Here is a 27,654-nt window from a genome sequence, read left to right on the forward strand (position 1 = left end):
GCGGGCTCAGGTAGGCCTAACCTGTACCTCCCTAGCCAATGGGGATTTCGAGTTTTGCTGCCGCCGCTCAAATCCCGCTCCTTTGATTGGTGCACCGCTGCGTCAGTTACTTTGCAGGAGCGAGACGCAGCCTCGCAATCACACCGTGGAGCGCAGGAGAGGGCGAAAAATGATTAATCTGTCAAAGCGGAATTTGTTTTCGGGATGATACAGCTCTGACATCCAGCCGACCTGAACCGAGCCCACAGGCAAACACGATTAATGCACAGGAATCTCAGATCCAGCAGGTGGTGCTTGTGTAATCGAACAGGGTCTGGTCACTCGGTTTTGCTGCTTGATCTGCGCGTTGGTTCAGCACCGGACAGCGACCGGGACTGTCGGACACCGAAAACACCGAGACAATCCTGAGGCGGGGTAGGTCCTACACAACACTGTGTGAGATTGTTCCGTTTTGACCAACATTATTTTATCACCAGGCGTTATTCATTCATTGGCACGTAGCAAAAGATGCTTTCTATCGCTGTTATGACGCGTGATTCGTGTGGGATTTATGGAGCCCTGAACGCACCATTCTTCCTCTGTAGCTTAATGGAGCTCCAATCAACAAATGCCCTTGAAACCACAGGCTTCGCTGTGTTTATATGTGTGTTAATGTGTGCAACAGAGGTTAAGGTGGTTGTTGTAAGCAACTGCGCAATTGCCTGTCTCTGTCCGTTCACATCTCTCTTCTCTGCCCCCTCCTCCCTCTCCCCTCTGCTGCTTCCACAGTCGCTCCGACCCTCGCTTGGCTCGGGGCAACGCGCGGCTAGATGACTTCACTACATCAACAAGCACCGCGGTATCCTGGACTAATATAGCAGCGCCACACATCCTCCCTCCACCCCCCTCTTCCTCCTCCTCCTCCTTCCTCCTCCTTCCTCCTATCTTTCTCTCCATTCGCTGATCCCGTCCCTCTGTCAAAAGGCACCATGGGAAATCGTGGCATGGAGGACCTGATCCCGCTGGTCAACAAGCTGCAGGATGCCTTCAGCTCAATTGGGCAGGCATGCAACTTGGACCTGCCTCAGATCGCGGTGGTCGGTGGGCAGAGCGCAGGGAAGAGCTCCGTTCTGGAGAACTTTGTGGGCAGGTAAATTTGACCTCCAGGAATAGTATAATCCCTTCTCCAGCTAACCTTGAGGATGACATAAGAGGCCTATGGGGCCAATCTCTCTGAGGAAAGCTCAAACCATCTCCCTCTGGAGCTTAAAGTCAGTGCAGCTGAACCCAGTGAGCGCTCACAACTTCTATTATTCTCCAAACAGTCACCTCAACATTCTCAAACACACATCACTGCCTTGTGGCAACCAACAGAAGAGGGCAGCCGTATTTAGGTTACAGTAGCACCAGGGGATTTCAGCCCAATCAGCACCAACTGCAGTCACACACAGTCCTCGAAATAGCCATCACCTTTTTTTTTTTTTTTTTAGTTCCCCAGCATCCTTTCAGCAGCATTAATATGCATCTGACCATGTAAAAACTGACACTCTCATGTTCTGCTGCATTAAATTGAGATTGCGGAAAACAATCCCTGCATGAATCCACTTTAAACCATAATCCTTCTGTACTGTACATGCAGAAGTGTTAGAAAACACTTTAGTATTTATCCTCCTGATTTGGTTTTTGGTCACTCACAACAAATAAATTACAAGCAGCTGCACATGTTTTTTTTAAGTTAAGGATAGAGCACATTATGAACTGGAAATGTTAGATATGTCTCAGAAAGACAGCCTAATAGCTCATTTATGAAGTGCTCTAGTCTAACACAATGGCCCTATTATCCAATCAATAACATAGAGAGATTGTGTTTTATAGCCTAGCATGAAAGAGATAGAAAGCTTTTAAGTTGGGCATTGTAAGAAATGATAGAGCTGATTACTTAAAGCATCCGCTGAAAATCTGACTTCCTACTTTCCTGCACATTCTGTGTCCATGCTGTGATAAATTGTATCTGACTGAAGAGTCCCCTCATAGATTTTATGCATAAATATAAACTGACCTTGACTGTAGTTTTTTTCTGTGCTCTTGAAAACTACAGATTTTGCAAACTTGGACACTGGTTTAGCTTCAAAAGACAAGTTTTCAAACCTAATCCAAGTTTTTTTAACCCCTTTTTTTCAGCTAAGTTGCAATTTAGGTTAATGACTCTTAGTGTTTGAAGAGCCTGAGTGAGTGAATTCAGAAAGTCCCTTGCAGCATTTATTTTGACACCCTTTGTACGATCTGTCTCCTCAAGTCCTGAAAGTGTGAAAATGCAGCTCTAAATCTGGACACGTCCAGACACCACTCTTTCTTCACTGATTACAATACTGATGCATGTACTTGCACAATGGTTGAATCAGAATACTGCTTTCATACCAGCAAGTCAGAAAAGAAAATACACAGATAAATACCCTTGCAGTAAATTATAGCCAAATTTATTATTACATTTTTTTTTAGCAAAGTCTAAATGCCTAGACATTAAAACTGTTCTGTCATTTCCCTGTCACGTTATGTGTTGATTGTGCAAAACCAAATTTAAACACAACGACAGAATAAAAAGATTTGTAGAGAAAAGTTGACTTTTTTATAGGTAAAATTGGATGGTTCATTGGCTCCCAAAGTCATGGACTGACCCCCTTTTGGGATTGCAAAATGCTTTATAAAATCCCAAACTAGCTAAAATTGCATATTTCATCCATAATTATGAAAAAAAAAATGGCTCAAATCTTAAAACCATTCATATTGAAGTTTTTTCTGTTGCCGCAGAACTCTTGAGGTGACTACACCAGAATAACAATTGTATCAGTGCCAGTAGATTCAGGAAAAAGCAATGTGTACACATAGGTAGTCTAATTTTCTACCAATCATCAGAAGAGGGTCAAGGCTGAATAGTTTGGGAATTCTTGAACTAGTTAATATCATAGGTTGTAAATAACCAAGGGGCAACACCAGTCACAAAAAATAAAGCAAATGCTGAAGTATTAAGGCATTGGTTAGGAAATGCAGTTGCTTCCAGTGTCCACTTGAGGCTAGCTCCAAAAGCTCTGTAAGCCACACACACCGATTAAAAAAACCCACCTATAGTATGGGGTTAGATATTTTAGGCAAGGGATGTTCAATTAGAAATTTGGTCGGGCCAGATTGTCAGGCTAAAGACACAAGCTGGGCCGCACATTTTTAGCAGTTAAGTAAAGCTGCTGTGGTCCTCTCCTGAGTCATGCAAGTCTGCTGTATTGTAGTACAGCTCCAGTTGTACGACGCAGTCAAACTCTGGATTTTAGCCGCCCCGTCAAGATATCCCTCAGGAAAGTTAGTCAGAAACGCGTCACGTTTTTCAGTGTGGTGTCTTTGAACATTATAATCTTTCAGCACTGCAACACACTCGTTGCAGAGCTAACACATTGGTTTGGTTTTTGGACTGGGTGGTAAAATAAATAAATACTTTCCAGTCCACGCAGGGTTACACAGATGATTTTCCTCGCTGACTTTTTGTTTTAGGGTTGAAAGAGATGTGCTATTTTCACCTGTGTAGGACTGCCCATGTTAGCTTTTTAAACGCACCTGCTCAATGATGCAATGCATTGTGGGTTAGTTGCTAGGTAACGACAGGTTAGGCAGCCAATATCTGTAATAATGTTGGAATTTTTTGTAAGGGTTAGGGTTAGGGTTAGGGTTAGGTTTAGAACTTGTCAGTCTCCGTAGAAGATGTTTTGCTGTCTTTGGGCCACTTATGAGTTGAATAGGCCAGTTTTAGGCCATTGTTTTATAGATATTGAGGTAAGGGCCCATCTCAGCTCCTTTTCTTTGTTGGGCCATCCAAACATTAGGTGGAGTTAGCATTTCAAATAGACTGACGACTATCAATACGACAATCTAGAGGCAGGTGAAGAGGTGGGGATGTACAGTTTGTATGGATTGAAACAAAGTGTTCCAAAACAGATATCAAAAAAAGCTGTTAACATGTTTAATTTCATCATACAAACCGCTATTTTAATGTGGCTTTCAACAAGGAGTCCTTTGCTCTTAAAAACAGCTACAAGTGAACGCTTTAAGAACGTCCATTTGCAGCAGGGGTCGCTGCTTGGTCAATACCCTTATCCTGCTCCTGGGCTGTATCAGATATTTTCCACTTAAACAGCATCCATCCATCCATTTGCTACTGCTTATCCTTTTCAGGGTCGCGGGTGGCTGGAGCCTATCCTAGCTGTCTTTAGGTGAGGGGCGGGGTACACCCTGGATTGATTGCCAGTCAGTTGCAGGGCTGACACACAGGGACAGACAACTTTTTATGTGCAAACTCCCACCTATGATAGCACCCTCAGCCTGCAATTTAGACTCACCAGTTAACCTAGTTAGCATGTTTTTGGACTGTGGACTGAGGTCGTACATGGAAAGAAGTAACACATGTATGGGGAGAACATGCAAGCGCTACATAGAAAGGCCCACCTTTCCCCAACCAGGATTCGAGCTGGTGACCTTGCTGTGAGGCAACAGCGCCAACCACTGCACCAATGTGCAGCTAGGAAACAGCATCTTTTCTTCAAATACAGCTAGATCATTTAATGCGTAACCAAATGGTCATATTTTTGCAGTTTTAATAAGCACATGTGCAGGTCAAGATGGATGCATTGACTGCTCCCTGTTTGAGCCCTCATTTAGAGTCTTGTTGCTGAGTAATGATCCATCTGTCCTGAAATGTCTCTGCACTGCACTGAATGGACAAGCAGAGGCCTTGCCTTTTTTTTCAGCCCATCCCTCTTGGGAGGTCTGTGGTCGATATGTGTTAATAAGGTTTGTTGGGAAAGACCTTTGGCATCAGAGGTAGCTGTAGCATCCACTATTGGACAAACATTCACACACTGTCAGAATGAGTCATTATGGATCCTGTTAGGAATCTGTGAAGTCATCGTCTCTAAATGAGAATGCTCCTTTGTTAGCAATGCAGTTCTTAATTTACACCTTGAACATAAACCTTGAATATCAGGTCAGAGTATCCTGTACTCATCCATTACTTACAGGTCTGATGCTGCTGCAGCAAATGAAAACTAGAGGATTAGCAGTGTTTAAAAATGGCCTCTGCTCCTTCCATCCATGTTGCATGACAAAATTCAAATGATCAAGATGTAATACAGCAGCGGAACTCTGTGACGAATACTTACAGTAGCTGTGTTTTAAAATAACAAATTTTGTCTTCCCTCAGGGATTTTCTGCCCCGTGGATCTGGCATTGTCACCCGTAGGCCCCTGGTTCTGCAGCTTATCAGCGCCACTGCAGGTGGGCACGCACACATTCACACACCCACACATGCTATCATTTGCACATGCAGACAGAGATGCATACACACACAACACACACACACACACACACACACACACACACACACACACACACACACACACACACACACACACACACACACACACACACACACACACACACACACACACACACACACACACATTAAGCCTCCTCTTTTACTCTTGATAAATGGTTCTGCTTTTTTCCTCTCGGCTCTTTTCCCTTTTTGCTTTGACATTCTGCTTTCATACGCATTCAGCACAGCCGCTAATCTAAGTTGTATGGTCTTCTTTTTCATCCTGTCAGAATGGGCTGAATTCCTGCATTGCAAAGGGAAGAAGTTCACAGAATTTGATGAGGTTCGCCAGGAGATAGAGGCAGAGACGGATCGTGTCACAGGGGCCAACAAAGGCATTTCTCCCGTCCCCATCAACCTGCGAGTTTACTCCCCTCACGGTGAGAAGTTAAAACTCAGCTTTAGTCATTCTTCTGACCACAGTAACACAGGAAAAATAAAGTAGACTATGCAGACTGTGAGTCATTATTCTCTTTTTCCTTTTGCTGCCAGAAAGTGTTCTGAAAACTGGGTCATTTCAACAAAAAAAAATACAGTTTTGCTGTCTACTTGATGACATATATTGGTTTGGAAAGCAGCCACTTTAAAGGTTCTTTATTTATTTATTTGTCTGAATACCCTTTTTACAAAAAGTGTTACACTTCTGCTTCACACTTTTAACCTACTCATCTCTATGGATGTCTTTATGAACTCTGAATGTGTGAATGTTGTAATTTTTCGCAAGAGCCTTGAAATTAAATTAATTTCAACTGATGGTTCATTTCATTAATCATCCTCCTTTTACAGTCCATATTTAGAGAAAAAAAAATAGCTTCAATTTATGCAGCTTTTAGACATGCTCACAGAGACAAGGACATCTCTATTAACCTATTCCGCTGCACTACCTCATGCAAGTGAGTGTACCTGGGTCAAAGCTAAAGACTGTTCACCAAGACTGCCACCATTACAAACCAAAATGACAAAACTTGCTTGTTAGCATCAAGTGCAGCACATTTAAACAATATTTAGTCTCTCTGTCTTATATGCCTACTAAAAGGTCCCATATTATGCTCCTTTTCTGCAGTTTAATATGGATCATTGATGTCTTCATGAAATGGTAGTAACATGTTTTGGTCCAAAAAGCCAATAAATCAAGCACAGCAGCATTGTTTCCAGGCTCTCATAGCCCCTCTGTTCAGAACGCTCTGATTTAGTGGGCGTGACCTTCATATGTAAATGAGCCATCGCTGATACCGCCTCGCTCTTCAGCGTCACTGAGAGCGGCGTGCAAGCGCTGAGTGCACAATGTTTAGGAAACAGCGAAGCTCGATTACCATAACATTGCAGGCTAAAACAAGGCTAACCGCAGCCAAAGTTAGCATCCTGAAGCTAACACAGAGAGAGGGGGGACACTGAGGAAAAGCTCTTACATCTGCTCCACAGCACACAGCATTTAAAATACTCACATTTCCTGGGTCTGAGGTTTGTTGGTGGATGGTTGGTAATGCGCCTGGATTCAGGACCAGTCTATTCGCTAGCCCTCTGTTGTACTGTCCAAAGTTGGAAAAGCAGTCGGCCGTGAAGTGACTAGCACACACATGCACAGTTTTACTGAGTGTAGCTGGCACATTTCATCGATAAATGAACTCCAGCCACTTAGTCTTGTCTTCTTCCGAGATGGGAAGCTTGTGCATGGAACTATGTGGCTGTTTACAGCCAAATGCAGAGCAGTGATGGCTCTTCAACTTTGACATTGTCCTCCCCGCTGCTGGAGAGATTTCTCTCCAGCAGCAGGAACAGGAGTGGGTGGGGAGTGGGTTCGGGGGTATTCTGCTTCGGTGGACCAATCAGGTCAGACTTGCTCCTGATTGGTCAAAAAAGGGAATAGCTGACGTCGGCAAATCCCCAAAATTCAAACAGCTCGTTTTAGGTCAGGATTTTACAATCACAAGCACTACTAAGTACAGTTTTTGTCATTAAATATCACATTTTGTGGGCTGGGAGGAAAGCCAAAGACCCACAAATTTCACTAAAAGACTTAATAAAGTGATTTTTGCACAATACGGGACCTTAAACAACTGCCATTTAGTAGCTTAAACCTGTTACACTTGTATTTTTACTTTAGATAAGCAAAGTCAAAATTAAAGATACTAACAAAAGAAAATATTGCTTATTTTAATACAAAAAAGCAACTTTCTTTCAACTTTTCTAATAACTCATCTCCTTTTTTTGGTAATTTACATAGAAGTCTTGCCTCTGACAGGATGATAGTGCAGGTTTTGGGATGGCCAATCAGATTTCCAGGGCGGAGGGCAAAGAATGTACAAAGGGTTGGATAAGATAGATATCAAAATATCACTTAACTAGTTTTATATAAATTATCTGAGCTAATTTGTGAAGTTTAAAACTGATATTGAATTCACACACAAATTGATTCTTTCAAAGGTTTTGATTTTATTGTACTTCAGCCACTCTAAGGGCTGCAGAGATCATGCTGCCTTTGTGTGAAGTCAACAATGAGTTTCTTGCCTAATGTAGTAAAATTTCTCAGAAATATCACACAGGTTTAGCCAATTCTCCTCACATTTCATTCCTTTGGCGTTGCAGTGCTGAACTTGACTCTCATCGATCTGCCGGGCATCACGAAGGTGCCGGTTGGAGACCAGCCCGTAGACATCGAGCAGCAGATCAGAGAAATGATCATGCAGTTCATTACCAGAGAGAGCTGCTTGATCCTGGCCGTCACCCCTGCCAACACTGACCTGGCCAACTCTGATGCCTTGAAACTGGCCAAAGACGTTGACCCACAAGGTAGGGAAAGGCATCAGGGGTGGTAGGAAAGATATCTGGAGTGAAGGAGGCTGTAAGAAAGGTGTAGATGAAGGAATAAGAGTCAGCAATGCTTGGAAAAGTTGACCATGTGGTCAGTGTGTGTAACCTGAATCAGATGCAGCCTGACCTCGACATCTCTGAATGTGGAAAAAGAATTCCCCCACATGGATTAATCAATCGCCCTGTGTAATATTAGGAACACAAGGCTGAGTGAAATGGAAATTGAGGAAGAGGAGGGTATTGAAATATACAAGTCGAGGAGCTTTTGTGTAGGGGAAAAGAAAAATAAACAGGATGATGTTAAGGAGAAAGCACTACTGGAAGCACTACTGAAATGGAATACTGAGAAAGATGAAGGAAGGAAAAAGAAATCAAATGGATGTCCCACTGTAAAGTTTGATCTTCAGACAGGTTGGGCAGAGAGGAAAAGAGGAAGAGGATGAAATATAGAACTACTTGTACTAAGTAACCTTTTAGGGTAAATAAATAAAATTAGAAAAAGTGTGTGAGATGAAAAACAAAAAACGCAAAAGTGATGCTAACAGGACCAGGATGTCAAGCTCATTTTGAGTTAAAAGCCAAAATAAAGAGGAGGGTTCTCAACAACAATTAAAAAAAATCTGCTACGAGATTGTTGTAAGATTGTACCGTAATAACATCCTATCGTTAAAAAGTTATTAAACTGTTCTTCAGGGCAGGATCAGCCTCCATAAAAGCTCTGTAACATTTGTTTTTTAGCCTGGATCTAAATGGGTTTAGACAGGAGCACATTGAAAAAAAAACAAAGAAATCAAAGATGCAGATGTTGGATTTAACATCTTTGTATACACTGTAAATCTCAAAGTTCAAATTACTCCATTGGATTAAGTTATGAAAACTTAAAACTTGTGAGTAAGTTCAATTTACTCAAATGTCTGAGTTTTCAGAGTTGAAAATGATGATTTTTGATTAGATTTAACTTTTGTTACTGTTTAAGTAAGCGCAACTTAAAATCATTAGTTTGTGACTGCATTCTGTAACCGTGAGTGAGGAGGGGACACAGTCAATATAAGACCCTGATCAACTTCTTGACGTGCAGCAGTGGCACAGGTTCTCTGTGCTCCACATTATACAGACTGTTTGTCTGTGCGTTACAGCATGGACCAGCTGTCTGTGCTCCCTTTGGCATCGATTAGCTGTCCATGCTCCATGTGGTATGGATTGGCTGTCTGAGCCAAAAATTAATAAATCTATCCTTTCACATTTTCATAATTGGCCAAAATAATATGTGACAGCGTTTGTAACCATGAGTGAGGAGGGAACGGTGTGGTTATGAGACGCTGCTGTAACTTAAAATGTTATTTAATTTAGTTGTTCCGATCTGCTTCAATTTTTTAATATTACATTTATTTAATTCATAAGGCAAATTTATTGATATCACATCTTTCAGTTTTTAGTAAGGTCAATTTATTGTATTTACGGTGATATGCAACATTTTTTTTACATTACTTCATAATTCAATTTGTAACAAATAAGCATCAAGTTAATTTGATTTAAGACATTCAGTAAAATGATTTCCCATAATAATTATAACTACTTGAGATGTTGAGTTAAAATAATTTATTTCATTACTTCGTTTTTTAAGGTAAGGTGAAATGGCTCATACAGCCCTTATGTTGTTTGATCAAGTAGGTGAAAATAACCTGGAAGCTTTCCTCCTCTGTTTAATTTTGACCAGCAGTTTATGGCAAAATTAGAAGAGAAGTAGGAAAAGTTTGCCCAGAATGCCTGGGTCAATCACACAATTACATTTATGACACTAACAGGAAGTGTTACAGGGGATAGGAAAATGGATCAAATAGACATAAAGCTGTAAAAACAGGCAGATGTATTTTCATTATGTAACGGGAAGTGGTGAGTAAGAGTTTGTGATTAAACCCATTTTACCCTGGCATGAGTAAGCCGAGGCCTCACTGTACAACACATCAACATATTCATTGACAGGTGAAAAGGTAGAGTTTCGCATTGACCTGAAAAGAATTGCAGCTTTTTGCTAAACTGGTAGATTCAGTCCTAAAAAATCAACCTTATTACATAAAAAGTATGTCACCTATATTTTGCCACCATCTCTGGTCAGAATTTTAGTAAAGATGTTTTTTTCTTTGTTTGCATTTAGAGTACGTTGCCGTTTCCAAAGCCTACCTGAAAAACTATCAAACCCGTGCCGTAGATGTGCAAAAGCTCAAGCAGAAGTCATAAGCTATAGATCACAGTGGATTATAGAAGTGACACAAACATTTCATCCTACCAACAGGCTCTCTAACTCTTGGTGCCTGTTCCAGGTCTAAGAACTATTGGAGTGATCACCAAACTGGATTTGATGGACGAGGGCACAGATGCTCGAGATGTACTGGAGAACAAGCTGCTCCCGCTGCGAAGAGGTGTGTATGTGTGTTAAAAAGCTTGGCTCTGTTCTCATTCACGACTAAATCTCTCCCTTCTGTTCATCAATCACAGACTGTAATAACTCTGCCATTCTAACATCTTTCAATTCCACTTCCTATTTATCATCCCCGCACTATTGCTGCCTTTGTTTCCTGAGTGTATCAGTCATCATTTTCTCGCTTTGTGTCATTGTTTATTCATTCTCAGGTTACATCGGGGTGGTGAATCGCAGTCAGAAGGACATCGATGGGAAGAAAGATATCAAGGCTGCTCTGGAGGCCGAGAGGAAGTTCTTCTTCTCCCACCCGGCGTACAGGCACATGGCTGATAAAATGGGCACCCCACGCCTGCAGAAAGTGCTCAACGAGGTGATCATAGATTTTCTCCCTGTGCTTCCCACAGAGCACTTTACGTGATTAACGAGAGGGCGGCCTTGTATTTTTTTTTTCACCTCTATTTTACAGTACATCAGTGTGGGTGATACAAGATTGTCAGTAGGTGGAAAAAGCGCTCACTCTTTCTAGTTCTGTGCCTAATGATTTATGATTTCACCCAGGCAGTCAGAAGCTCTCCACACTTTCTGTTTGAGCATGGTCGTTCAGTTTTCTTAGAAATCGAAAGTTCCAAACGCTTAATCTCTGCGCTGAGAAAAAACACAACATAATCTCCTTATTGATGCTCCTATGTGATTGTTTTTTGTTTTTATTTTCTGTCTTTATATCGCCACAGCAACTGACCAACCACATCCGAGACACCCTGCCAGCTTTCCGCAGTAAGCTGCAGTCCCAGCTGTTGGCTCTGGACAAGGAGGCCGAGGAATACCGGGGATACCGACCTGATGACCCGTCACGCAAAACAAAGCAGCTGCTACAGTCAGTGGCCTCTTATTCCCACAACAAGGGCATTTACATGGGATTTAGTTAATAAAAAGCATGGCCTCGGTGCTGGCTTACTTATTTTAAGCCATCAGGGCTCATTCATTTCTTTTTGTATGTGTTTCCTGTTTTCAGGATGGTGCAGCAGTTCTCTGTGGACTTTGAGAAAAGGATTGAGGGTTCAGGGGATCAGGTGGACACAGTGGAGCTGTCTGGTGGAGCAAAAATCAATCGCATCTTCCATGAGCGTTTCCCCTTTGAGCTGGTCAAGGTGACGTATTGCACTTAGAGAGAGTTATGACTGCAAACAAACAAGAGGAAAACATGACTAAGTTCAACAAACAGATTGTATCTATATGCTGTTAAACCACCTGTTATACCAGCTGCACTGTGTCGCAGTTTTAGCTCTGTTGCCTTGCTGTGAGTGGGTCACTGGTTTGATCCCCAGCTGGGTATTTCTGTGGTGTTTGCATGTTGCACGTGTAGGAATGGGTACCAAATTAGGTACTTTTATAGGTAAGTACCACATTCTGTCAAAAGTACTGGGTACCGATTCATGTAAAACTAAAAGGTACCATGTTAAGGTACCTAAGTGCATCCTTGTGACTGTGAGTGAGTGAAAGAGTATGCGTTCATGCTGAGCATGTTGAATTGATTTGTATTTTATTACTAAACAAATTGATATTTTACCACAGAGACACAAAATAGTACCGAAAATTGGTACCAGTACCGATTGCCAGGTATTGGGCATTGGTACCGTATCGTTTCAGATGTGAAAAGTACCCATCCCTATGCACATGTGGGTGCTCTCTGTCTTCCATCATACAAAAGCAGGCTCATCAGGTTGATTTGCCACTCTAAATGAATTTTTCTAGGTGTGAAAGTGTGCGTGGATGGTTGTATGTCTGTACAACTTAGCCCCGTTTTGGGCAGGTGACTTATCGGCGTGGGGGATACCAAGCCTTGTGTCCAGTAACCTCTTCAGCAAGAGAAAAGCATGGATGTTAATACTTTCCATGATAATAGGGTCTAAAATCACAATACCTCCAACAGCTTTTTGAAAATCTGATTATGTATGACTTGAAAATTTATTGAATCGAAGGGTTAGTTTTTTAACTGTAAATTTACTGTAACTCCACCAGCTTTCGAAAAACTCCCAAATCCATCTCTAATATCTGCCTCATCCAAAACGACGGATAAAGACTCAAAGGAAACTGCTCTGGGACTAGTACGAGTAATGACTCCCCCAGTTGACCGTCTTTCATACGGTTAAAACAATTAGATCTAATGCGCTGAAAATCAAAATGAAGGAGACTTTTGCAGTCTGTTAAATCTTTTTTCTTTTACTTGTTTCTTTCAGACTCTCTACGAACCAAAATTATCCCTTTGTAACTGCTCAAAAACTTTCTCTTCTTTTCTCTATGATGATCTTTTAATATCTTCAGTATTCAGTATCATCTTTTTATAATGCCCTTTCATATTCATCGTACAAAAACAGCTTTCAGCACTGCTTCCTCTCCCGTACTCCTGCAGTGATTCTTTTCATATCTTCGTCAGGCGATCTCCGTTCAGGCTGTCACTCATCCTTTAAACTTTCCAACTCTGTTCTCTGTCTCTAAACTCCTCCCCTCTCTTTTCTCCTCAGATGGAGTGTGATGAGAAGGAGATGCGTCGTGAGATCAGCTATGCCATCAAGAACATCCACGGTATCAGGTAAGGATTTGTCGATCAAACTCCAAATGATGAGGGACATATGGCGGAGATAGTTTCTTAATTTACCAGCCAGTCTTTTCATGTGTGTTTTCCAAAATGTAACGCCTTCAGCGAAAATACTGACTATACTGACCAGTGATACTTACATTACCTTTGCATTATCACTGTTGTTGTATAAAAACACCAGTAGCGATTGCTCTATGACTGCAAGGGAAGTTCAGCTTCCCCTAAAATGTCCTTAAAAAAAGTGGTGATATGTACTGCTGTGTGTACATTTCATTGACAAAATATGAGCCAGAATTCCTTCATCTTTTGTTCAGAATCAGCTACCTATCACAGGTAACTGGCTCCACCTCCTTCTCATTCATCCCTGCAGTGTTGCAGCGCTTTAACACAGTCAGACGCTGAGCGTTTTCTGACTTCAGCGGGGAAGTGTAGAGTGGGTTGTTCCACTGTGGAAACTGGACGGTCTTTGGATAAACGCTGGGCTTTGTCCTGCCCATTGGACGCTCAGCGTCTCTGGGGGTCTATGAGGCAGTGGGCTGGCCTGGACGCTGGGCTTCTGCATGATGATTGGATGATCTGTCTGAGGACGAATCCCTTTTTGATTGACAGTGAAATGAGCCAGACAGCGATCTTGAAGTATAACCCTCCACCGGAGCATCTTCTCAGTTGTTCTGGACTGATCCGGAGGCTTTATCCATCCCCAGCGAGTTTACTTTTCTTAAAAATGACGAGCGTTGAGAGAACACTGGTAACATCCCTGGAAAAAAACACCCGGTTGGTACGACAGGGTCACAGATCATTTTCATGAACAGGAACACAAGGGTAAAATTAACGTTTAAATAAATAAACAAATTTATGATGTAGGTCGGAAAAAAAATGAGCCTCCCCTCCTTGACTGAGCAGCAGCCGCCACTGAAATACGCTGATCCACTGATGGTCAAATACATTCATGTTACAGAAAACGTCAAAAGAAGATTGTTTGACCTTTGTTTGCTGACTGATATAGAAACATGTTGTAACTCATGATTAATGCTCATGTTTAAACCTCACTGTGGTAAATAAAAGACAATTCTGTGGTTCCTGGTAGGTCCAACCTGCAGTAGACTGTAGATTACATCAGAAAGGGAAACAAGTCATTGTTACTTTGTTGTACCTCTTTTGACTCCCTTTTGGTGTGTTTCAGGACTGGACTCTTCACCCCTGACATGGCTTTTGAGGCCATTGTGAAGAAGCAGATCATAAAGCTGAAGGGACCCTGCGTCAAGTGTGTGGACATGGTCATCCAGGAGCTGATTAACGTTGTACGCCAGTGCTCTGAGAAGGTATGGTTATTTAAAAAAAAAAACAATTATATGGTGTAGTTTTATTACTAGGTTTTCACAGAATATGCATATTCTCACAACAGACATTGGTTGTATTGGATTATGGGTTCAGCATCTTTAATTTTCACCAAAATAACACTGATGTGAATGCTGAATATAGCGACTTTGAAAAACAATAATAGAGTAATAGTTAAAGTGATGAAACCCATCCTAAAAACACTAGTGTTAAATGATTTATAGGAATTATAGCACAAGTTTAAGGATCCACTTTTTTATTTAGATGTTATGGAAAGTCAACTAGTGATTCCAAAGAAAGCCTAAGAACTAGATCACATCAATCACCAGGTAGACAACTCATGACTTTAAGAGTATAGTATAAATAACTCTAGTTCTTATTGTTCTGCTTTCCTAACGATATGATCTGATTAAGTTATGTGATGTGTTTTCAGCTGGATTGCTACCCCATGCTGCGCGAAGAAACCGAAAGAATTGTGACCTCTCATATCAGAGACAGAGAGAGTCGAGCCAAAGACCAGGTAACATTCGTCACTTTGCAATAATTAACATTCATGCAAAGCCTCATGACTCAGCGGCGTCAGCGTTAACTCCTTAACCCCGACTGAGTTAACGCAAGTACAGTCAGAAATTACCTCATTGTTTTGCTCTAATCACAGGCTGTTTTGTCACTTTTTGGCACAACGTGGTTAAGTCATCACAGGGTCTCTCTGCTCTCATCAATTTTTTATTTGCATGTCTCAGGTGACAAATCAAAAGTACTTTGCACTTTGAGTCAGATAGAATAGATAAAAATGTCACCAAGGCACTTTAATTTTCAGTGACCACCTAAGCATACAGGTGCAGCTAGTATGACAGATCATGTGTGAAACCAAAACAAGCCTTTATTTTACCGAACACCCTGAAGCAGTCTTCTGGGCGGTGGTTACAGGCCATACAGGTAAAGAGGTGCAGTGTTTTTTTGAAAGATAGATATAATTTGAGATCATAAAATACATTTTACTGTATTTATTTGATTTCCTAACAAAGGCACAATGCTTTACACTGTTACATTGGTTAAATTCAGTATACAACAAGGAAAAACTAGAAAAGCACTCAGAGAGCGCAGACCTCTGCCAAGCATATTGTGATTGTCTCCAACACTTTAGTCCTACTTTAATGTTATACTCCCTTTCCGCAGACTGTCTGCTAGAATTTGGTGTTAGTTGCAGGTTTGTACGATAATTTGTTTCCTGACAGAGTTGAAAACTAAGATGACTCAGTACATATTTCATATTCTGGATCTTAGTATCCAGAATATTGTCAAGATCTGGATTGTACGTTTAGATCTGTCAGAAATTATGGTGACCTTGTCTTGTGTTATTTTTCAAAGCAATCTGACCATTTATGGTGGAGTTATATACACATATGCTGAAAATGGCTGTATCTCACAATGATAAAGAATCCTTAAAAAAATCGATCACCTCCAAATTTTAATCACGTCTTCCTATTTTGAAAGTTTCCTGGATATTTCATCGAGATCCGTTTGCTACTTTTTTATTTATGTTGTTCACAGACAAACTCTTCCAAAAACATAACCTCCTTAGGGGAGGTAAATATACCATTTTGCAGGCCTTATAGCTATGAAATAAACTTCAGTTTCATTAGTTTACCATATCAACAAACATACTTCACTATATAACAGAGCAAAGCTTCTAGCCAAAGTACACCTAACAGCAGTGGATAGCCCAATATCTCACATGTACATGACATGTTGTGTATTTTATCAGCGTATTTAGTTCAGAGGAAAAAAAAGCAACATGTTCAGGTCTCAGCTACAGAGACAAGCTACAAGTGTGACTGTGTGAATAAACAAATTATCTCCTTTTCCTTCTTTAACAACTATTTTCTTTAAAAATCAGCCTCATGTGATCTGTGTTGTTCTGCTACAGGTTCTGCTGTTGATAGACATCCAGCTCTCTTACATCAACACCAACCACGAAGACTTCATTGGTTTTGCTAAGTAAGGACCATTTATTACCACAGCTCCACAATGATGAATTATTTATGAAGGATTGTGTTGGGCAGCTGAAAACAAACATTTCAGCTGTCTGTTTTTACCCCTGTTTACCCTTTTTCTTCCTACCATCCTCTCTGTCTCTCTCGTCATCTCTGTTGTGTTGTTTGTCTGCCACAGTGCTCAGCAGAGGAGCAGTCAGACCAATAAGAGCCAGAGTTCAGCCACGAACCAGGTGAGCATTTGTCAGGTCTTATTGGTCATACACAAACACGGAGGACAGGGGATGAGAGCACACATACACAGCAGCGGGGCGGCTACTGCAGGAGGAAATAAAAAAGAGGATGTGATCCTTAATTTTAGTAAATCAGGTTTTAATTTGCACACATGTTATCCTCTGTTTTTCTGTAGTTTTATTATTATTATGTGTAAGTCATGCATGCTGTATTATATTTTTTGGGCACCAGTTGTGTGCTGTGGTTTGATTGTTTGGCTGTTTTTATGATTTTCTCTGATGAAAAGAGTCACATTGGGTTCTGTTACATTTTGCCACCATCATCACTGGTGTTGTTGTTGAGACGTTTCCCTTTGTTTGAACCCTTCCTGTGTCATCAAGGTGCCACTTTGCATTTCATCCCCATCCCTTAGTGAGAATCTCAGCAGCCCTCTTATGGGTGTGTGTGGGTGAGTATTGCTCATCGTGGGTTACAGTTTGCCGTGTCATTTGTGCCTGCAGTAACACTTCTGCCCATCGTGTGGTGCTCTTCAGCGCCGCTGCTTAACAACCTGCTGGTGTCTCATTTTCCACTTTGACAGGTCATGAATGGCAAATTGGTTGTGTGAGCTAATGTTGGGCAGAGGCTTTTTCTGAAAGACAAGTTGCTCTGGAAAAAGCTGTCATTTTTTTGTGCCACAAGGTTTCTAAACCCCCCACATTCCTTCCTGTTGCAGGCCTCCTCTCCTCCCGCATCAGGCCTGATTGTAAGATTTTACTGTCTAACCGTTTGCTCTCTAACACCCCCTCCACCTACCAAAGTCTGCAGACTACAAGGGGTTGCCAGATAGACAAAAACATTGAAATCTTTATTTTTTATCTGCTTGAAAAAGCATTTTTACCACTAAAAAATGGCAGATATGAGATCTTTCTGCACCTAGAGACCTCTAGCCTAGAGGCCTTTGTCAGAGAAGCTTTGTGACGATGTGGGTAACCTCTTAAGTGAGTCTTAGGCGGTGTAAGACTGACAGTAATCTAACCTAATGATCACTTGGCACTGTGCCCACAGGTTTGCGTAGGGGCTTTGGGGTTAATACACTTAACACAGCCGACACACGGGCTCTATTGTGTGCTTGAGGCACTTAACACAATGGTAACTGAACTTCTAACAAGAGCATCTGCGATGTGAGCACAGCTCCCTGCATGAGACTGCACTGACACTCAGTCACATGCTCGGCTCTGAGTGAGTCACAGAGACACACCTAACCTGACCTTCTCACACACACATATTTCATCACAACTCATGCATCAGCCATGATGCATTGTTTTATCAAATGATGATGGTTAAAGGGCTTCTGTTATCTTCTCTTTCACTTCTTCTGTTTTTTTTATTTTTTTTAGCTTTTTGGGTGGGATTGTATTTTTTCTTTTTTTCTCGTTTTGAAATGCAACAGCTGATTCTGCCTTTTTGTCCCCACCCTCCCTCTAGGTCATCCGTAAAGGCTGGCTGACCATCAACAACATCAGTATAATGAAGGGAGGAGCCAAAGAGTACTGGTTTGTGCTGACCGCTGAAAGCCTCTCCTGGTTTAAGGATGATGAGGTGAGTTCAAATCAGATATAGACATAGATCTTAAAATATCAAAGGATAAAGTACACTGTGGTGCTTTTTAGCTTATGGTTTTGTTTTTAATACTGTGTACGCCAAGTTTTGTAATAGCACCCTGAATTTGAGCTCATTAAGATTCATTTGGGCTGAACAATTAATCGATTTTAAACCAACATCACAATGTAATACAATGCAATTTTCATATCACAAAGGCTGCAATTAGAAAAAAAAAAAATTCATGTACACAGACCTGGAAGGAATATAGTAACTCGTACTTGTTCTCCCTTAAAACAAGCAAAAGTCAAAATGCAGTTTTTTTTTTCTGGCAAAAAAAAGCCTGTGAGCTACCAAGATCCATCCAGTAGATCGTAGAGCCAAACCCCTTGGTCACTTTTCTCTGTATGGTTTGTTACTCTTACTGACAACTGGAGGTCAGTAAAATTTCACAGTGTTTCTTTTTCTTTTTCAATTAAGAGATGCAAAAAAGACTTGTTCAAATGCTAACAGTATCTTTTGTTGGTTAGTCATACTATAAAATGACTTAAAACTTGCGTTAATTGAACAACACAGAAGATAAATGTCCCCCCCAAAGAATTGTATGCTTAACTGCAATCCCAATATTGGTCTAAAAAAATCACAGTTAGATTATTTTTCAAAATCGGTCAGCCCTAAGACTCAGTATCTCATGTGCTGGGTCCAAAAAACATCATCCCTGTATAAAAAACACACACAGAAAAATACACAAATACAAACAACCTGCTCACCCTCACTCACCAACACCTCCAGCCCCCAAGTGTACAAAAAAAGATAAATAAAGAAAGTATCACAATCTGATACAATACCCTGTTTAATCAGGCTATAATTCTTTAGAAAGCACACTAATGTTACCTGTTTAGCATCAAACTGCAGACACATTAGGTTTGCAAAACATATTAGAGGCTAATAAGGCTAGCTTTCATTAAACAATGAGATAGCTTGAGGTCTCTTTCATCATTTCACTTCATATGAAGGACTTTAATTTGTAGATCAGGTTGAAGATCAGTTAAGGGTAAGTTGGAAACACGCCAGTTTGATGTCTTCCAGGTGTAAGTAAAAAAAAAAACCCTAAGCTGGCTTATACATTTTACTCTTTTTGATCTGTATCAAAAAAAACATGCAAGTAATCCTAGACAGTGTGATGTGCACACTGGACACGTTTTTCACTTTACGCATACCATCAGGGAACAAATGACTCAGATTTCCTTGTTTTTCTCCAAGAGAATTTTATTATCATTTAGTCAGCAGTAATTCATTACACCAGCAGCTTTTGTACCCTGGTTTCAGAATGACGCTCGCCCCTCTTCATGTGCAGATTTGCCGGCGCTGTTTCTGGTCTGTGGCTCTGGCCTGTTTGCTGGGCTGATGTCTATCTGCCTGTCTGTGCCTGCTGTACAGGTTGGAGGATATTCTGCACAGCAAGTGTAGATAGGCAGACACACTGCAACTCCTTCAGCCAGTTGGTGCTGTCGCTGCTTTGTTGTTTGTTTGTTTGTTGGTCGGTGTTTAGTCTCCTGGTCAGGGTTCAGTTTCAAGGCAGACACAGACACAGACCTCTCTCTGGCTTTGATTGTAAAATAGATTTCTATATGTGGCTCCACTTAATTTTAGACCAACTTGTTCATAAAAAAAAGTTAATCCTCATAAGAGGGCAGTTTACTGTTTCAACTCCATATCTGAGGAGTTTGTCTCTCCCTCCCTGTGTCATCCATCTTTCCTTTTGTCTGTGAGTTTCCCTTCTCTTCTCTCTTCCTTTTCTGCAAAATATGGCACCATCCCAATTCCCTCCAAACGTTCACTAACAGACACCCAAAGTGTATGAAAGCACACTCAGGCCTCAGACAGCACATGGGCTGCACAGCACCATGTCTACAGATTGTCATTTGATACGTCGGTGTGGTAATATGGGAAATTATAGACTCCGCTGGATCGCCTTGTGTATTTCTGTTTTTACACTCCCTGAACTTTCTATAGTCACAGACACACACACACACATACACATGCACACACCCTCTTCGCTCTGTTGGTGTGGTTGGCAAGTTACTTTGGAGCTGCTCACATACTTGGCAGGAAAAACACAAGTTTTTAATCCAAACATCAGCCTCTAATGTTTCAGAAGTCAGAAACTCCTCTATAGAGGGTCAAAAGACCCAAACCCTGTTTACAGCCCATGATATTCTGCATGCAACACTTAAGAGTTGCATTTCCTCTCTTTTACTTTAATACTCTAAGCCAGCAACACAAAAGCCGTGAGTGTTTTTCTTCATGCACTATCTGACAAACACTCCAACAAACATCTTTTTGCAATCATTTGACACAGTAATCTAATATACACCAGTGTCTTTCACTGCAAAGTCCTCCAAGTCAGTTTTGGCCACCCACTGAAATAACTTCAGTGGAGGTGTCTGCCTGTATTTTCAAACTGCACTTGATTGATTGGCCTTCGTTCCTCTGGCCTGTGCTAGATGCTTTGCAGCCGCACTCGCTCCTCCCCCTCCCTTCCAGTGGACCACATCTTCATCAGAGCACCAGGCGAGCAGCCTGCACACTCACTCATTCGTGCTATAAATTATGTGAGCTGGCTTTCCTCTGAGGACTGACTTTAAAACTTTTATCATTCTGGCTGAAAGTCGAGATGTCTTCACACCTCTGTTTTTCACAGCAAAGTTATCAAATGTGCAGTTAGTGTTGAAAGTTGGTGATGTATGTTTATTCCAAAAAGGAGTGAAAAGGAAGGGGTGAGTGTTAGAATGCACTGAGGACAAATACAGAGGATTATAGACCACAGATGATAATTAGATTAAAAACAAAGCAAAGGGTAAGAAGGGAGATGCAAAAAACAAAACTTTTTGGAGACTTGAAATGGCAACAGAGAGACAGACAGAGTGACACAGAAAGACAGACTGACAGAAGAAGGTCCATGCCCAGTCTAACCAATGTGCAGACTACTGTACACCAGTATGACAATGAACAGGTAGTCTGAACACTGGGTGGACGGAGCCGGAGTTAAGAGCCAGGCCTTGTGTGCTGGTTTTTGCCCCTCCAGATGCTTGCGGCTGTCGTCTGTGCCCTCCCTTCGCCCCTCTCCATTTTGGCAGCGAGGATCCCCTCTAACGAAAAACCCCCTTTCGAAACTGCGTTTTTGGCCTCCTCCGCTCTTCGCCGCCTTCCCCAGCTCTTGTTGTGCACGTCTCTCGCCGTGTTTATTTGTTTTGGTGAAGACGTCTGAGCTCTGGGTCCCCTCGCGGTCCGTTTCGGTCACGCCGGCCATGAAGAGTATCCAGCCTTGACGTGGCATATTCGCTCAGACGACTGGGACAGACTGGCTGCACGTTCAGGGAGGGGATATCACAAAAAAGAGGGAAAGAGGGAGATGGAGGGGGGAGAGAGGGAGTGAGAAAGGGAGAGGAAGAGGGAGGAAGAGGGAGGGGACCCGTGTGACCATATATGGGCCGCAGTGACCCCTTGGGGAATACGCTGCAGAAAATCTGCAGTTTTCTTCTCTTTGCTTTTTTTCCTCTCTCCTCATCCTCTCTAATTCTTACCTGTGACCATCTACCAACGCTCTCCGCACCTTCACACCAGATGTGGGCTTCCTTCTGCAAATCTTTTGCAAATCCACTTTTGTGCTGCTTCTTCTCGGTCCGTCCTCCTCCTCCTCCCTTCACCCGCCACCTCTCCTTAACTTCTCCCTCCTTCCTCTGCCTCTCTCTATGCTGCTAAGCACTACCAGATGTTGAGTTTTAACGCCAGGCTGTCATTTAATCTCTCTCCCTCTTGCTCTCTCTCCCTCCTTCTTCAAAAAAATCAGGCAGGAAGTGGGCCCCTCTGGAATGGAAAGAAAAAATATTGAAAAAATATCGAGGGGGAGGGATAAAAGAAAAAAGACAGAAAGTTGAGAAAGATGGAGGCGAGGATGAAGAGTAAAACTCAGGCGCCTGATCTCTTTTGCAGATCTCTGAACGTGTCACAGCTGTAATCAGCGTCCACCTCAGAAGATGAACATTATGTTTGTGTGTGAACTCACGTATCTGCGTTTCTCACCGCAGCCAGAGATTTTCCTCGGCCTTTAGCTACCAACCCTCTCCGGCAAAAACGCACCGTGAAGAACGACTGTGTCTTGACCCACACTGTAATGACTTCCACATGTGCTCTCCTTCTCCCTTTTCTTTCTCCAACTCTACCTCCCCCTTCTCCACCCACCCTTTACACCCCCCCACTCTACCTCCCACTCTCAATTCTCCCCCATTCCTTCTCCCTCCTGTCACCCTCTTTCTCTTAACTCACCCCTACGATCTCCTTCTTTAAAAATCCTGATTTCACCTTTCCGCTATGGACGTAATCTTGAACAAACGTTTGCGCCACATTAATAAAACAAAAGGAGCAAATTGTAGTAGTCATAACAGAGCTCTTGATCCTTCTGTTTTGCTCGTTTGCAGGAGAAGGAGAAGAAATACATGCTCCCCCTGGACAACCTGAAGGTCCGCGATGTGGAGAAGAGTTTCATGTCCAGCAAGCACATATTCTGTATTTTCAACACAGAGTCCAGGTCAGCGAGGACATTGTACAATTTATATTTCTACATCTTTCACTGACATCTGCAGAAAAAACTTGACTTTTTAAAGCAGCCACATGCTGGAGATTTAGTTTGAGGGTTCAAGGCCCCTTGTGTGCTGCTGCAGCAGCTGAAATATGTTTTGGATTATGTGTTTAGTACAGTATGTATGTATGTATGTATGCATGATGGTAAAGTGGAACAAAGTGAAACTATGGCCAACAGATCTCCAGCGCTGTTCTTAAAGTCTGTCATTGAAAGACAGAAATAAGTTTTCCTATGTACATGCAGCATCTTAAATACTTCAACATTTCCCATTTAACTAATATCCTCTGTTTAAAGAAGTCATTCTTTTTAAAATGTGGGCTGAAGGCCTAATCATTCACTGTAGTTATAGCTTAGTTGAAAGAACAAATTATTTCACACTGAAGGAAACACATAACTGTACAGTATCAATACCCTCTGTTTTGGCTAATAGTTCATCATCTGTGGATTACATGAATCTGCTGCTGCCCATGACTTTAGTATGTAGTTTACTCTAACACTTGGTGGTGTAGAATATCTGCTCTGTGCTGACTTTCTTTTAATGCTGATCCTCCCGTGTCTCGCTGTTTAGGAATGTGTACAAAGATAATCGCACCCTGGAGTTGGCCTGTGACTCTCAGGACGATGTGGACAGCTGGAAATCGTCTCTCCTGCGTGCGGGGGTCTATCCTGAAAAGACCATGACGGTCAGCAAACCACTTTACTCTGGACCTTTTAACACTTTACCAGCTTTTGTTACCTCTGTTTCCTCTACGTTATGGATTTTTTCAGTTTTAAATCTCGTACACAGAGAAATAATTTACATTCCTTTACCTAATACATTGGAGGAAATTTCACACAACTACAAAAGAAGAAACACCTTCCCTGATGTTTGCAGTTATATGACATGCCTGTTTCTTATCTTTAAATTTAGTTCTTAAAAAAATCTTCTTCTGGTTCATTTCATAGGTTGAGAGTGAGACCACGACCACCTCGGATAACTTCTCTATGGACCCTCAGCTGGAGCGTAAAGTGGAAACTATCCGTAACTTGGTGGACTCCTACATGGCTATTGTCAACAAATGCATCCGGGACCTCATGCCTAAGACCATCATGCACCTTATGATCATCAATGTAAAAAAATACTGACATATTGGCTTTGAAAAGAAATATGAAAGCAAGTTCTACTGTCTACAATATGTGTCGCTTTTTTTAAGCATTTACATTTACTTATCTTCCTTCATCACTTCCTCGTCTGGCCTCTAGGTGAAGGACTTCATCAATGCAGAGCTGCTGGCTCAGCTGTACTCTTCAGGCGACCAGAACACTCTGATGGATGAGTCTCAAGAACAGGCCCAGAGGAGGGACGAAGTGCTGAGGACTCACCAGGCCTTGAAGGAGGCCCTGAGCATCATTGGGGACATCTCCACTTCCACCTACACCACCCCCATGCCTCCACCTGTTGACACCTCCTGGATGGGAGCCGGTGGGGGGCGCAGGTAAAGCTGCTGGAATTACATTGGTTGTGTATTTCAACTGCAACAATCTTTAAAAGAAATTGTTTGTTTTGTTCATGTAAAAGAACAGGATAAGCAAAAAGAACTTACAAAAGAAAAAAGAGATTTTTTTTTTTGAGTTTTGCAATAATGCAAAAAATCCTGTTTCCATTTATTGTCTTTACACCATAATGCTGTTTAATCATAAATGAGTGATTTAAAATATATAAACTCATAAATTATATATCTTAACCCAAAGGTCCTTACCTATATCAAATTTTCAATGCATACACAAACATATATCTCTTAAATGAACCTGTATAAATATTTTTACAACCAGCACATATACACAAATGCACACATTCAGTATTTAAATATCCATGTAGTTACATCATTTCCACACACATATCCACACGTAAAACCTACACATTTATACTCATGTATACACATGTAGATACACACACATACATACATTTTTATGATTAAAATTTCTAAAAAATTGATTCAGTTAAACGACAGGATAGTAACTAGTGCTTTATCTTTTCCCTGCTCCAGGTCCCCTCCACCTAGCCCCACTGCCCCCAGGAGGATGTCTTCAGGACAGCGCCCTGCTCCCCGAGGGGCCCCACCTCCTCCAAACCGACCAGGACCCCTGGGGCCCTTCAATAACAGTGCTGACAGTCCTCAGGCCCCCAGCCGTCCTAACAGGGCTCCTCCCAGCATTCCAAGGTAAGTACAGCCTTTACATGACGCACCTGCTAGGTCTGTTGGTCAGCGATAAACTAAACCTTATTAAGTCCAAACAGATGACAATTTTCAATTAAAACAGAAGAGCATAGTCAACAATAGAAAAATATTTTATTACAAGTTTCAGCAAGTTTTAGAACAGACACAAGTTTGAGTCCTTAACTTTTAGCTGAGACATCATCAACTGTTTTTATGGGTGGGACATGATGATGTGATGTCTGTAGAAATCAAATTCTTTCACTTGATCACACCTTTTTCTGTAGGTAACTACAAAGTGACAGTTAGTGGTCAGTGGACCAAATCAATCAATCAATCTGGCTTTATTTGTGAGAACTTTTTATACTGAGTGACACAAACAATCTATATATAAGGTAGAAACACATAAATGAAAGAATCAATAAAACAGTAGCAGAAATACTGAGGAGATGCTTTCATGAGATCTCTCATAGGAAACACTGGAAATTGACTAAAATGTTGAAACCGAACCTAGATGTTTCTCTCTGTTTTCTGTCTCCATGCTTAGTTAAGTTGCTCATGATCCCTAAATATTTAGCATACAAAAGTTCGTAAACCAGTGTGAAACTAATGAATTATCTTTTTTCTTCTTCTTCTTTTGTTATCTTTCTGTCCTCTCTTTTTCCAACCTCTTTTCCATCCTCTCCACCAAAGCCGGCGACCTCCTCCATCTCCCACAAGACAAGCTCCACCATAAACATCCAAACGGGGTTCCTCTATACTCTTATCTCATTTCCCCCTCCTCCCTCTCTTAGCCATGGCTCTGCTGTCCTGGTCTCTCCTTTAGTGCAGATGCTGAAGTCTTTGACCTTTGACCCTTGATTTCCTGCTGGGTGACGATGTCCATATATCTATGTACAGTATGGTACTTGTCTTGTGGTGTATGTGTACGTGCACTTGTTGCTCGCCTGTGGTCCAGGTTTGCTTAGCAGATCCACTTCCAAAGTATCTGTTGTTGGAACCCCTAAACCTCCATCCCACACACACACACACACACACACACACACACACACACACACACACACACACACACACACACACAGAAACCCCTGACAAAGTCATCCACCATCCTCTCTTGCTGCTTCTACATGAAAAAACTCTCAGCAGTTGTACTGCCCTACTCATTCCAAAACGCAGCATGGCACATACGCTGCTTTTATTGCATGGGAGTGTGCGTCTGTAGAGTGTGTGCGTGTGTGTTTAGTGCGTGTGTAAAAGGGGGTGGGACTAATTTGCCTATATGTAGGCTGAGTTTATTTAGTATTGTATTTATTTATTGTATACTGGCCCCCTTAAATGTTAATTATCAGCTTAATGTTCTCTTAGGAACAGAAGTTGTATCTTAGTATGTGTGTTTACGTGTGTGTGAGTAATTTTGTGTATGTGTGCCGGTGTGTAAGAGTGTGTGAGGACACGTGTGCATGTGCTGTCTGTCTGCACGTTTGTTGACATTTCAGTTGTGTTTGTTTTCATGGTCAAAGCTGTTAAAGATGAACCCTACAGCCCTCGGGGGTAAATTTAATGTTGGACTTGTGTGCGTTGTTATTGTGTTGTAGCAGCCGTACACACACACACATAGCAAGGCTGAGGAGCACCTTCAGTATTATCTCTATGGAAACAGCATCAACAACACATTTAAACTTGTCATAGGTGTTCACCTGTGCTGTATCAATGGTCAGGTTGTGACCATCCTGAGCCTGGAGCTCGATTCAGACGCTGACTGCTGAGATTGAACACACCACTGTAGAGGTCCTTGAATTAACATGAAAAGCATTTACATCCTTCCTTTGAGCCTTTTTCTCATGTTCAACACTCCATTCACATCCAGCCTGGCACTCTTACTCTTTTCACCGCCACAGCATCCTCTATTAGTCTCTCTTCTCTCATAGATAAAGGCAGAAGAGCAGTCGGCCTCTGCAGCGAGCTTGAGGTGCTGTTGTCAATGTTCAAGTGCTTCTCTGTCTGTTCGTTATTGTGTATGTGGGCCTATAATGTGTTCTGATGTATATAGGTAACGATAAGGAGATACTGTACCTGAGGACTATAAAGACCTCATCGAGGATCCTAGCGCTTTAATCGTTCTGTGTCTCTAAATGCTCTCTATTATCTGATTTAGACTGCCTTATCGGCATGATTTACAACTCTGTATTGCCAAAGCTAAATGTAGAGAGCGAATTGGAAGGCTGAAAAAAAGAGAAGACTCTCCTGAAGACCAACGAATAAAGTGTTCCAGTCGTAGTGAGATGGTATTGTTTAGCAGAGGGCGTGATGTTAAACCGGGGATTTGCATCAGTTGTTACTTTCTGTGTCTCTGTGTCGCTCCTCAATAAAATTCTTCCCCCATAATATTTCATGTTGTTATCAGTCTTCACTGTTAAATTCTCTGGTTTTTGACTCAACT

At 41.7% G+C, this 27,654-nt stretch overlaps 1 protein-coding gene across 1 annotated transcript; it reads left to right on the forward strand.

Annotated features, from left to right (window-relative positions):
- The first annotated feature begins 105 nt into the window (after window positions 1-105).
- dnm3b (dynamin 3b) lies at window positions 106-27,600 on the forward strand. Its single transcript, XM_074688165.1, has 21 exons — window positions 106-414; window positions 769-1,129; window positions 5,222-5,295; window positions 5,626-5,775; window positions 7,982-8,185; window positions 10,528-10,626; window positions 10,838-10,998; window positions 11,360-11,502; window positions 11,641-11,776; window positions 13,151-13,218; window positions 14,408-14,546; window positions 14,996-15,082; window positions 16,493-16,563; window positions 16,738-16,792; window positions 18,261-18,374; window positions 22,856-22,965; window positions 23,588-23,702; window positions 23,965-24,129; window positions 24,262-24,494; window positions 25,047-25,220; window positions 25,908-27,600. The coding sequence occupies exons 2-21, from the start codon at window positions 969-971 to the stop codon at window positions 25,948-25,950; spliced, it is 2,502 nt and encodes an 833-aa protein (XP_074544266.1). The 5' UTR covers window positions 106-414; window positions 769-968; the 3' UTR covers window positions 25,951-27,600.
- Window positions 27,601-27,654: the final 54 nt, after the last annotated feature.

The sequence above is a fragment of the Halichoeres trimaculatus genome, unplaced genomic scaffold (assembly GCF_033239565.1).
Source record: "Halichoeres trimaculatus isolate MK-OKI-2021-1 unplaced genomic scaffold, fHalTri1.1 fHalTri1_scaffold_15, whole genome shotgun sequence".
Classification (NCBI taxonomy): domain Eukaryota; kingdom Metazoa; phylum Chordata; class Actinopteri; order Labriformes; family Labridae; genus Halichoeres; species Halichoeres trimaculatus.